This window comes from Halictus rubicundus, chromosome 8 (assembly GCF_050948215.1).
Source record: "Halictus rubicundus isolate RS-2024b chromosome 8, iyHalRubi1_principal, whole genome shotgun sequence".
Taxonomy (NCBI): Eukaryota; Metazoa; Arthropoda; class Insecta; order Hymenoptera; family Halictidae; genus Halictus; species Halictus rubicundus.
In genome coordinates, this window is record NC_135156.1 from 11,659,218 (window position 1) to 11,671,749 (window position 12,532).

The 12,532-nt window shown below is 42.0% G+C and overlaps 2 protein-coding genes across 16 annotated transcripts in view; one reads left to right on the plus strand and one right to left on the minus strand.

The window, feature by feature from the left end:
* Positions 1-12,532, plus strand: part of Dh31-r (Diuretic hormone 31 Receptor) — a 147,042-nt gene that overhangs the window by 78,460 nt on the left and 56,050 nt on the right. For all 12 annotated transcript variants that reach the window (XM_076791486.1, XM_076791485.1, XM_076791487.1 and 9 more), the window contains one exon: positions 5,593-5,703. In XM_076791486.1, the coding sequence (XP_076647601.1) occupies positions 5,593-5,703 (111 nt within the window). The remainder of the gene's footprint in view (positions 1-5,592; positions 5,704-12,532) is intronic.
* LOC143356080 (uncharacterized) lies at positions 6,075-12,040 on the minus strand. 4 transcript variants are annotated; one of them, XM_076791469.1, is made up of 2 exons: positions 11,198-12,040; positions 6,075-10,115 (listed from the first exon to the last, which is right to left on the minus strand). In XM_076791469.1, the coding sequence occupies exon 2, from the start codon at positions 10,089-10,091 to the stop codon at positions 6,513-6,515; it is 3,579 nt and encodes a 1,192-aa protein (XP_076647584.1). In that variant the 5' UTR covers positions 10,092-10,115; positions 11,198-12,040; the 3' UTR covers positions 6,075-6,512. The 4 variants fall into 4 exon arrangements, with proteins under 4 accessions (XP_076647584.1, XP_076647586.1, XP_076647585.1 ...); XM_076791471.1 differs by having other exon boundaries at positions 6,075-10,112; positions 11,462-12,039; XM_076791470.1 differs by having other exon boundaries at positions 11,462-12,039.

Below are 12,532 nucleotides of genomic sequence, written 5' to 3' on the forward strand. Positions count from 1 at the left end.
AAATGTTTTAGGCTGCTGCAGATGATGATATCTGCGACGAACTTTGTTCGAACTTTTGTTTCGACGACCTTCGTGTGGCAGTGGCTTCTCGGCAAACGCTTATGGACGAGAAAATTAGTTAACGCGTCGACTACCAAATTATCCCGGAAGATCAAACACGGGGACTGCTGCTCGAACTTTTTCGGATCGTACAAATTCGAACGAAGCTCGTTTCAAACGATCGTATTGTGAACGAAATTAATTTTGAAAGATAGATACAGAATTATGTCACCCACATAAAACCTTGTTCGTAATTCTCAGAAACAGATGGCACTCCATCTGCACGGGAACATCGTGGGTGCTGTTCGTGACGCCTGTCGACACTTGCTAATTTCATATTCATTCACCGGTGGGTATAAAAACTTCCTCGTTCCACAAAAAGACGTATAAGTTAAACAGTTTTTTGATTTACTTCGTTGTACTCAAATTTAAATTTAAGTGGCATCGTTTGACTAGGATATACTGATACGTTTTCTTTTCTATTGATATTTAATATTTAATTTTCTCTTGTTTATGTAGTTTATATCGCGTGGGTGCCAACAGAGATAATAAGCAGAGATGATCAGCTGTGATATTGCAAGTTATAATCTTCAAAAATATTAAAACACAAATGGTATGCCACCAGGTGAAAAATTCTAACAGGTCGTCCATAATTATATTCCTTGCAGAATATTTGCAACAAATGTAACTCGAGAGTAGCAGGAAAATGTAAAAATTGTATGTGCAATTTTCAACATGTAGCATTCGTCGAATTGGTTGCACAAAATTTAATAAAATCGAGAGACTGGTTAAATAACACGTACGAAATATCCACAAAACCCTTCACTGTGAACTGTCACCGTTAACAAAATCCGTTTGAAAATGTTTTCATATGTATATGTTCACTGTTGTGCGAACATGAAACGCGGATTAAAAAGAAATTGATAAGCGCGAACAAAAAGTTTGACGCGTGTTTTGCGCTGACAAATGCAGATGCGTAATTAAGCATCCGGCAAATACCACAACATTTTTTATCATCTCGGTGAAAAGCGAATTCTGTTCTGCATTTCGTCTGTTAATTAGTAGGTTTCCTCGAAACTCCTCGGAGGGTAGTAAAAAGTACGCGACGCCCAGCGTGTCCCGACACTCGATGAGAGAATCGATAGAGCAGCTAATGCAGACAGCTGCACCGAGAGCGCTGCAAATAAAGTGCATCTCGTACCTACAGCCGTGTACGTCAAAGTTGCGCTTTTGTGTCGGAGCAGGGAAATACGAATCGATTGCCTATCTCTCGATCAGTTCCGCTCCCAGCATTGATTTAAACATTGTAAATGCAATAGAGAAGCACTTCTGCACCGCGTACAATTTTTCAAATTGCTTTATTGCCGATAAAATTTCGTCCGTTACGTATTGTCTCTCGTTAGCAATAATTACAATTTATAAACTCATTTTGGATTCATTATGCTAATGAATGGCAACACGTAGGAGATGCGTAATTATATTTTTATCAGAGTGCTAGCAACGTATGTATACGTATAGTCATTGTAATTCTGCATAAAATATGAAATGTGCTCCACCTTAGGTAAAACGCATAAAACATTAAAGTCCTGAATGTATTAAAATAACAAAGTTGTGAATGTTTGTGCAGAACGGACTAAGGAATATTTTACGTAGGATAAAATCAAAAACAATTCCAAATAGTGATCTGTCTTTTAACCAATTTATTGTTTTCATTTTAAAAACGATACTGACGAAAGTAACTTCATTTTGAGCGGAATAATTTCATATTCGAATTAATTTAATCATTCAATTAAAGTAACGAAAACTCAGACACGGAAAACTTGTTGATAGTATAGCCACGTCTGCTACAAAATTATTCTGGGTTTCGCTAAAGTGTATTTAAATAATTCATTCAAATACGAAACACAAAAGTATTTCACTTGACAGCGAAGCAATGAAATAATCTAGAGAGAAATGATTTTCATATGCAAATAAACCAACGCAGTTATATCGAAATAATATCTAGTCGAATGATGTGGTAAATTATTCAAATTTTCATTTTCCAAATGCATCGCTTCAATAATACCCAAAGCTGGTTCATGAATGCATTTAAAAAGACAGTGCATACGAGATATCGCCATGTATCGCGTAGACATTAACATAATGAAGCAAAGAAAAATTAGGGTCTCTCGTGTTTGCTTCATCTCCCGAGTAGAAATCATTCTCGAACGTAATTATCTTTCAACTGTGGTTTCCTTTCCTGAGGGTCCCGTTCATTCTTCGGCGACGCCTGCAAACGAAGTATGTTTCTGAAATATTGTTTCGCTCCACAGTCGCGATTTAAATCGTCGTGTTATTGCGACTGTTCGCCGAAGACAAATCGCCAGGCAATCGAGACCTGATTACGCGTGAAATTACTTTCGAATTAATCCAGGAAATCGCACCGGGACGGGGAGAAAAAAAGAAGAAGTGGAAATAAGACAGGCCGCTCGCGAATTACATAGTTCCCGGTGGCCAATAAATTCGAACTCGCCGAGAAGATTTATTATTCCAACCGTGAACCGTTCCCATTGTCCGGAGAAATCCGCCGTCTTCGCCTTTGACGGAAATTGACACTGGTTTAAAACAATCGGAGCATATTCGACTGATTCGTTCCGCTGCGGAATAACATTGTTGTCTGGAAAGTTGGATTTCGATTAATACACAATGCAATTTCATACAATTTTTATTATTTTCAGTATTTGCGAAAGAAAATCATTTTGACTGATTCGATAAATCCTGAATTCCTGATTTTTGCTTAAACGTTTACACACGGAATCATCCTGCGGACGCGCCGTGGAATCGTCCCGCACGTCCGCCATGTCTGTTGAGTCACGTTGCGACAGCGGCGGAAGAGTATGAAGTATTGCGTATCTCTAACGCGTGGCGAAAAATTTGCCGTGGTTAATGACCGGAGTAGAAGCGAATTTCGTGTTCCAGTGGGAAATGCATGTCGGACCCAGCTGTCATAATAATAATGAAATTCCTTGGCCGATGGGCGAAAACATATTGGGGACGTACGCGCGTCACTCTTTATTTCCGCGCGGAACCGCGACGCCGTCTAGGAGAGTCATCAACTTTCTGGTCACGTTAATTACAACTACCTTCGGCCAGTAATTTCTGTCGGCTGTGTCGTGGCAGAAAATGCATCCGCGTGTAATTTAAGTTACAAGTGGTGCACGCGGCGTTTGTATTAATAAGAGTTACATATGTCGGCGGTGTTCCGCGCCATGATTCCTCGAGTGTAACCATTTCGCCAAGAAAAGTTTGCACGTCCGCGATTAACGAAGCGTCGCGAAACGTTCCCTACTTTCCGACAAACTCGTGGATCGCGTACACACATATATCAGCCTTCCGTATTCTATCAATACTAATTTTAGTGCACCGATAATTAAAAGTCCACGAGAAACGCGCGTTCCAAGGAAATGATGGGCTCTCATATTACTTCTTTCCCTTCTTGGATTTTCAACGTTAATCATTAATTTCTATAACATAAATTGTATTAGGATAAATTAATTTAGCTACTATAAAAATCAAAGGAAAAATTTCACGGGGAAAATTTGCACACCTACACGTTTGCTACTATCGAATTGTACAAAAAATATATTAGCCTTCTAAGTCGTACCAATAGTAGAATGTTAATGTACTAATAATTAAAAATGCTTTTCTTTCGCCATAGAGTATCGTGTCGTCTTGCCTGAATATTGAAAATAAAGCACGTTGAAGGAACGCGTTGTTGCACAAAAGCAAATTGAAACAGTGTAGGAATAATTCAATTAATACGCAGACGATGATTCCGGAAATCCTCCGCGCCGAGACGAAGTGATTAATTCCTTCGTCTCTCATCAGAGACCACCGAGGGATCAAACGGAATTATGGCTGAAGGAAGCTGATTGAATTCTGCAAAAAGGACTGTTTATTACCCAGTTGGATTTGGATCGTCACTAGCTTTGTCGACATGATTCAATTTCGCAGGTCTCTGCGGACATGTTAATTAGATACAAAGTTCAGTTCGTACTGTTGCCACGATCTGTTCTTTGAAGCGACTCGAGCTTCGCGACATTGATTGTGCGCGGGTAGTTCGTGTTACTGACGTCTTGTGAAACTTTTTTCGACCTCATCAACACCTATTTTATGACGTTCTTACTATATTCATTTTGTTAATGTACAGATGCGAAATATTTAGTCGTAACACATTTTCGATTCTCCTCGACATTTTCTTTCCATTTATTAACAGATTAGAGAATCTACAAATACTAAATAGCTACAAAAATATCTAGGTTCGATTTAATCGCAGTTATTTGTATTCGCAATGAGTCACAACTAAATTTTGTTACCTAATCGGCGAGGAGATAACATGATTCTCCTCGACATCTTCTTTCCATTTACTAACAGATTAGAGAATCTACAAATGTCAAGTAGCTACAAATATCTAGATTCGATTTAATCGCAGTTATTTGTATTCGCAATGAGTCACAACTAAATTTTGTTACCTAATCGGCGAGGAGATAACATGATTCTCCTCGACATCTTCTTTCCATTTATTAACAGATTAGAGAATCTACAAATACTAAATAGCTACAAAAATATCTAGGTTCGATTTAATCGCAGTTATTTGTATTCGCAATGAGTCACAACTAAATGTTGCTACCTAATCGGCGAGGAGATAACATGATAACGTCAGACAATAAAACATTTCATATTATATTATTTATTTGTTGTACTTGCAAAGTGTAGGATTCTAATGAAAATCCGAATGCCGTGTGATTGTCACGAAATGGCGGATTAAAGTCCGGGTGTCAGACGGAAACGGATAATCGCAGTACGACCAGTTTAGAAGCGGACAACATCTGTGCGTCGGTTCTTGATTGCATTATTTCATTCCACCGTTCGTTTCAGCTTCAATTTTCCTGCGGCATCCCCCGGGGAGGCTGCTGCATATGCAGACGTTTCGCTTTTAATTACTTGGCCGGTTAACTTGCGAGTTAAATATCTACCGATTGAAGATTTCGTTGGTCTGCGCGCGTTGGAAATTCCAGCGGTCAAACTGTGAAACTTTCGTGGGATCGATGGGAATTTCGGTCGTGTTGCTTGTAGCAGCAGTAAAGTTACCGCCGGGAAAACGAAGTGCTGAGATCTGTGATTGCGGAGAAACTCCGTGCTACTTGTGGTCGTAAGTCGCGAAGCTTTCCTTTGGATTTCCTTTGTGCGGACTCGGAAGACTGACTCCCGGAATGTCGGTAACCTTCAGTCTTTAAACTGTATCGTTCAAACATTTCAAAGATGCTTACGTACATTGACATTTTTATGTTCTTTTAACACTAGATTTACGGCGCACTAAAAGTGACTATTTTACATTGCGTTGTAAAAACAACACAATTGTAGTTATTTAGATTTTCCGCCATTTTCTCAGGCCTCGTCCGAGGGTTAAGACAAGAAGTGAATTTCTATGCGATACCTGTTCCTTATAATTGATTGAGAAAATTTTTACTTAGCACAAAGAACTGCAATTGTAACACTTATTTCTTTTTCCAGAGCCGTATTGTAGAATAACATTCGACGGATGGTCCTGTTGGCCTAACACCCCAGCTGGTACAACCGTATACGCACCATGTCCAAATTTCATCACCGGTTTCGATGCCTCACGTAAGTCATATTTATAATTCTGTATATTTCCCTTTGAAATTCGTTTGCATACAATTCCAACAAGATTCAAGTAACTCTACTCAGTGAAATAAGAATCGAAAAATTAAGATCAGAAAACATTCAAATTATTCGTGTTACTTTCAGCTGATTAAGAATAGAAATAAATATCTATGTTGCTCCTGTATCTTACTGCCGATAATTTTTAATTTGCATGAAAATCCGTACTCTATTTATTTAAAAAATCTTGAATCAATGTATCAGTACAGAGATGAATTTTTGAATAATCGTATTACTTGTGTACATACATATAACGCTAAACGTGTTAATCGAGGGTGTAAAGGTACAGGGTTAAGTAGAATAAGAAAATATAATCAGTCTTTACATATCTTTAATAGTACAGATATAAGCATGTATATGTATAAACAAAGTACATAGGAATGTGTAGAGAAGTATAATATTATTTAAGTATACACAAAGTTTATAGCTCCGCGATCTGTCTTATAAATATCATGTTTAAACGCGCGAAAAATATATCATTCTATCTCTTCCATATAGAAAAATACGTTTCGGTGCACCGATTTTTAATACAGATTCGTTTTCAATGTATTTTCCAAAAATAAAAACAACAAATAAAATATGGCAACCGTATCTGAAAACGTTTACAGAGTACAACAATTGCGCGAGTTGCTTCCGTTCCTTAAGTCTACGCGTCAGTTCATTATCACAATAACGACAAACAGTATCAACAATAAATAAACTAATAGCCGGATCCCATCGGGAAGTATTCCGGAATAGCGGCGATTCAAAGTTTACTCATTTTCGAAATAGAAATTGCTGTTGTTCGCTTGGTTAACATGATCACAGGCGATACTTTTAACCGCTGGATGCTCGTGTTGCAAGAATTTGGTCATCAAATCATCGTATCTCTGCACGTACTGCTTCTCGACCACCGGAGTCATCAAGCCTGCCGCGATTACAGTAGCCTCCGCGGTCCCAATCTCAACTAATCCCTCGATGACCTCTAATCTCGAGTAGTCCCTGTCGTATGGTGCGAAGTCTCTCTGAGATAGCAGACTCTTCAAGACGTCCGCCATGAAGCCGATAAACAGAGGAGAGAAAGTACTCAGCAGCTCTTGCAGTTTCCGGCCCAGGTTCAGGCCGAAGTCCTTCGGCGTGTTCGCAGCTAGCTGTTCCCTCCTGAAGAACAACATCAAATACGTGGTTGGGTCCATCTGCGGAGTCAGCGCTTTGAGGAACGCGTTCAGGATCCCATCCAACACCCGCAGCTGATCGCTCCCGTCTAGATCGAAGACCAAACGCTTGATGAACAAACGGAGACCGTAATTCGTGGTGAGGAAGTGCGGCTTCTTCGGATGTGGCACGTTCCACCTGGACCTCACAGCCTCCACGAACACGTCGGTGAAGGTCTTCATCCGGGACTCGAACTTGTCTCCAGCGGCCATTAGGTACGAGGTCTGCGCGAAGCTCGTAGCAGCGCCGGCGGAGTTCATCGACTGGACGAGTAAAAACCTCCGCAGGATTAGCTCGTTCAGCTCTTCGGGCAGGAGGTTGCAGACGCTCGGACTGATGGCTGAGATCAGGCTGGTGCTAAGCCAGTCCCCGCTTTCTTCTGGTAGCTTGTCTACGACGTCCAGTATCATTTTCACGAAATCCGCGACGTACTTGTCGGAGACCGAGGGGATCATCCTAATCGCGTCCGAAATGGCGCTGGTGTTGTTCTTGTCCAACGCGCAGACCATCTGACTGATCAGGGACCAGGTGGTGGGCCCGGGTTCTTCGCAGAATAACTTCCTCGCGGTGGAGAAAAGGACTTCCCGGATCGAGTAGTGCTCCTCGGTCTTCCATTCGGACAGGAGGAACTGATGGAGCTGATCCCGCGGTGCTACCAAGTGCATCACTCTCACTCCGTGCTTCCGGACGGACACTCTTTGAGTGGCTAGTGTCCGGGCGTAGGAGAGGACGTACGGTAGCAAGCTTCTTCTGCACAGGTTCACCATGGCCATCAGACCCATCGAAAAGAAGTCTCCTTCGCAGTATCGGCACAGCAGTGAGAAGGGGATCGGTGGGTTGGAGTATATTGCGCAGTTGATGGCTCCAAAAATGTCATTGTAGTTGTTCTTCGCCTTTTCGTGGTGAATGTCGAGCATCTGGTTCGTAGGCATCAGTGGCTCGAGAATCTTGACCAATGTGTGACCGTGGACCAGCAAGGCTATAGAGGCTAGACAGGCGTTTCCCTTTTGGGAGCTCATGTCCTGGAGACTCTGCTGCAAGAACTTCACCGGGATCTCGTTGTACCATCGGGCAGTTCTCATAAATTTTATCGCGGATCTACTGTAGTAGTAATGTTTTGCGAAAGCCTTCAAACACTCTTTCCACATCGACAGGACGAGCTTCGGGTTTGTCTTCAACAACGCGAAAAGTTCAAGATCCTCCGGCGCTTCCTTCCCGAAGAGACGTTCGCCGAGGACCTTCTCGTTCGTACGCAGAATGCTTTTCAAGCTCTCAATTACGTAGGAGTTATGCACATCGTTCGTCTGTACTATCCTCTCGATTTCCTTGACCAGCCAAGGGTAGTTCTTGATGGACATCGGCTCCACTCGAGTGTTCTTCTTCACGTGAGTAGTGTTGAAGTCGTAGATGGACGTGACGAGATCGCGCAACGTTCCATCCTTGTCCGCCGGATAAGACCTCGTGTTAGAGCTAAAGCGTTGAGAAAATACAGTTATGCAGGCTTCCAAACACCTCCTCTCATACTCAGGGTACTTTTTAAGTACGTTCCACACCTCGTACTTCTTGGACTTCAGATCAACCAGTATATCGATCTCCTTGTCGATCGGTTGTTCGTTTATGATCCTAAAGTGAAGGGCGGCTTCGATGATCTTGATGCTGGTGCAGCTCGAAACTCTCAGGTCGTCTTTCACGTGAGCGCGCAGTATGATGTCCATCAAGACTGCCCATACGTCCTTGTTGACGCGGGGAAGGTTGTAGAGTTTCATCAAATCCTCAAGAACCCTCAACAAGAACATGGAATTCTCGTTCTTGTGTCTGTCCCTGACGTACGTCAGGACCTCCAGCAGAGCTTGATCGTCGCAGTTCACTCTGCAACTGTAGATCATTTGGGAGACTAGGGCTGCCCTGCGTTCCAACTCCGGACTCTTCGCGATCTCTTCCTTGATCTTGGGTATTGCCTCGTTGGTGGGCAGGTAACATCTCCATGTGTGTCTGTAGTCCTCGACCCCGTAGTTCTGCAAGCCAATTTCCTTCTCTATCTTGATTCTGGCTTGTCTTATCCTTTCCTCGGCTGACAACAGACACATCAGATTGGCCGTCACCGACCTGCTCTCGTCCAGGATGTTTTTCCCATAGACATCGCGGTAAGACTTGATCAGGAGGTCAGCTTTCTTCTCCTCTGGATAGTAAGTCAGGTAATTCAGCATCGTATCCGTGTCGAAGTTCGCCAGCTTCTCTGGGAACAGCTTCGGGAACATGACCTCCATGCGCGAAACGCTGATCATCTGCAGCGGCACTAGTTTTATGAACAACTTCGGTTTCTTCAGGAGGTGATCCTTCCCATTCTTCAGGAAACACACGGCCTGCTTTTTGCTAAGCTTTACGTACATGTTCTCGTGCATCTCGAACAGTTCGACGAACGAACTCAGTCTTTTCTTGACCAGGGCTGCCAGGAAATCGCTCATGTAGCGAATGTCCACCTTGTGGAGGTTCCTATCGTTGGGGTCGTTGCTCGACTTGCTCAATCTGAAATAGCGCACGATGAAGTCGGGATACTTGCGGAAGATCGTCTTCACCAGCTTCCGGCTCAAGACGATATTCTTATTCACAACCGTGTCGAACATAAAACTCTCGCTGCAAGCAGGTAGCAAAGGCAACGCCTGTTTCAGGCCGTAAGACACGGCAATGGCAGTGAAGAACTCCTCGGCGAGCGCTGTGTCTTTCAAACAAATGGACAAATTCTTGATTATGCGTGTACGGGTGTTCAGTGAGACTAAAGGCAACAGTTGATTGAGGAAGTACTCGACGTTCGTGAACGTCTTGTTGCTACCGTCGAAGAAACTTTTGACCTGCAGCGCTTTCGTTACAACTTCCACGTTGTCGGACTTCAGAGCCTCCGCGATGGCTTTGTAGTTGTTCTCGTTCGTTGGGTCCCGTTTGTTCAACATATGCGCCGCGTGCACCTGTATCAGAGGTGCCAATACTCGAGGTACCTTCGGGTCCTCGATTATTTCTTCTAGACTGTTGCATTCCGAGGCCCGGTCCTGTATCAGCTTCGCTATCCATTGATACTTCTCGCCGATGGTCTCGCCGGGGATCGACTGAATCGCGTCCAGATACGGCGTCTCGATCTCCATTTTTCTTTGGTCACGGAGTGGCTGCTTGAAAATAAATGCTCGGTTAAGTAAAACTCTGCCTGAACACCGTCGACGAAGAATTTTCCATTCAGTGTACGGGAAACTATAATGCGAGTTCAATTGGTTCTTCTTTAGATCGAACATTGTTAACAAGAAGATTGGAAGTTTCCTTGAACTATAAATTATTCGACATAATATGAAACTAAATATGAAAAAGAAGTTCGAACGACGAGTTATTGATGACGCCATAAATTTTCTGAGTTAGTGCCGCCATCTTGTCCAAGTTCGCGTCTCGTCGGGGACACGATTGTATTTCGCGCGTACACTGAATGAACAAACGCTTCTTTTGAAGAGATTATGCGATGCTTGAATACGGGAAATGATTGATGGCGTGCCCTTTAAACTTGGTTAATTAAATACAGGCTGAAAAGTTTGTTACAGGTTTTTTGCTGTTGGCTTTTGTGCAGCAAACGTAGCATTTTTTAATATTTTTTTAAACGAATGCCCCGTACATATATTTTCGGTGTTTTCGAAAATCTTTTTCAGGTGAATAATGTTAGTTACTTTTCTTCAGATTTTCAAGGTAAATTGTGATTACGATAAACTCCGAATTATAAAGTACCCGATGATGTCTGACGTCAACAGTAATATTCCCCTTTCTCAGCGTGTCTTTATACTTTGAGATTTTTTTCTCGTAAAATATGCAACAATTTTTTATGAAACCTTGCACACTTATTTATATAGATATAAATTATATCCACGATTTTTTTATGCATCGTTGTCATCAAGATTATCGTAATTATTCACTTAGGAACAGAGGGGTGGAAAGAATTCCGTTTAAATGGCTTCCACAGTAACTTCCGCTTAAGTCTTTGAAACCAACTCAAAATAAGATTCAATTAGTCTAGCTGTTTAAACCGCGGAAAACAAAAAGATTACTTTGAAATTGTAAATATTAAAATATACAATTGTTCATAGTTCGGGAGTTGACGAGGTATGTAGTTGATAGATTTGAATGCGATTGGTTAAGCCATTTATGAAAAATTGTGGGTACGATGTAGGAGAATGGACAAGGTTAGGTGAGTGATTCTTTATTAAATACTTACGTTAATTTTAATGATTAGAGCTTACAAAAATTGATAAATGTAGCCCACATATACGACGACGATTCTGCGAAGTTTCGCAAACGTATCTCGTTTCATTTTTTAAAGAATAATTCGCGAACCACATCAACAAATTACGCCGAGAAACGGTAATACTCCCTTAACGAGGTCTCTCGACAGTTGGTAAAACGACGAAACAATTAATTAATGAGCACGTGAAGACGCGCCTATAGCACACACAGACTATACAGCAAGATCTCCCGATACCTTTATCTACTTTACCCACGCAGAGCCGCGAGGAAAAATTGCAAAATTATTGCAGGTTCGACTTGTTTTCAATTTAGCTGGGCCAGCCGAAGGAAATCGAAGTTTCTTCTGACGTTTCACAGCGAATTTTATTCCTCCATGGTTCGAGATATCGTACGGCTCGCGACAAAACACAGGCGAATCTGTCCTGGTTGCAACAAAGTTTACCGTTCACTGTGTGTAATCTTAAATGCCTACGTGTTTTTTTCCGGCCGGTAATGTTAGGTTAGGTCCACGTCGAAAACATCCACGGGCCAGCGGCGATTCTTTCGGCGGAGGTTCGTTTTATCGTTCTCTTCGGGGTTTAATTGCTCGATAACACTTTCCGTCCGTGTATTAATACTTTCTTCATCGAAAATATCGCGTGAACACAACGGCCAGTTTGTCACGCAGCACTGATCGCAGCACGGACTGCGAGGCGCATGCGCGCGATACAATTGCGATGCGCGATACCGATGCGCACCTAAATATAACACGTTTCATTGTACTAACTTGCTGCTTGCGCTCGCTACACCGATGACTAATCCACATATCTGATACCTGACGCAACTGGATTTGCCCACTCTGAACTTCTAAATTTATCATTTTCCTACTGCATTTCCTTGTGCAGCCACCTTCACCGCCAAATTATAGTGACTCCACTTGTTCGATCACTACACTGCAGACCTTTGTGCAAAAAGGAAAATTGTCTGCATCGGTTGTTGAGAAACGGGTACCAGATAAAATTGTCGTTCTTTCTTCAATAATTTCAACATGATTTTCCTGTTTGAAATTTCATCAACTCGTTTTTGCTATAGAATCAAATCTAGTTTATTGATGGCACACACTTCAGGGGGGTCTTGATTGGAAATTTTTGGAAAGAAATCGGACGCTATGGTGACTAGTTACAAGATTTAGTTACGTCGCCGTTTTTCCTCGTTTCCTTGTTGTAGGATAAACTGTTTTTTCCTGCGTTGCAAACTTTTCTACATAACTTATCATTGTTGTTTCCTCGAATTCATAAGGAAATATCTTACTTACCATTACGCTGTC

What these genes read in the sequence shown, in the direction of transcription:
- LOC143356080 (XM_076791469.1), bottom strand. Translation starts at nt 10,091, where the DNA reads ATGGAGATCGAGACGCCGTATCTGGACGCGATTCAGTCGATCCCCGGC.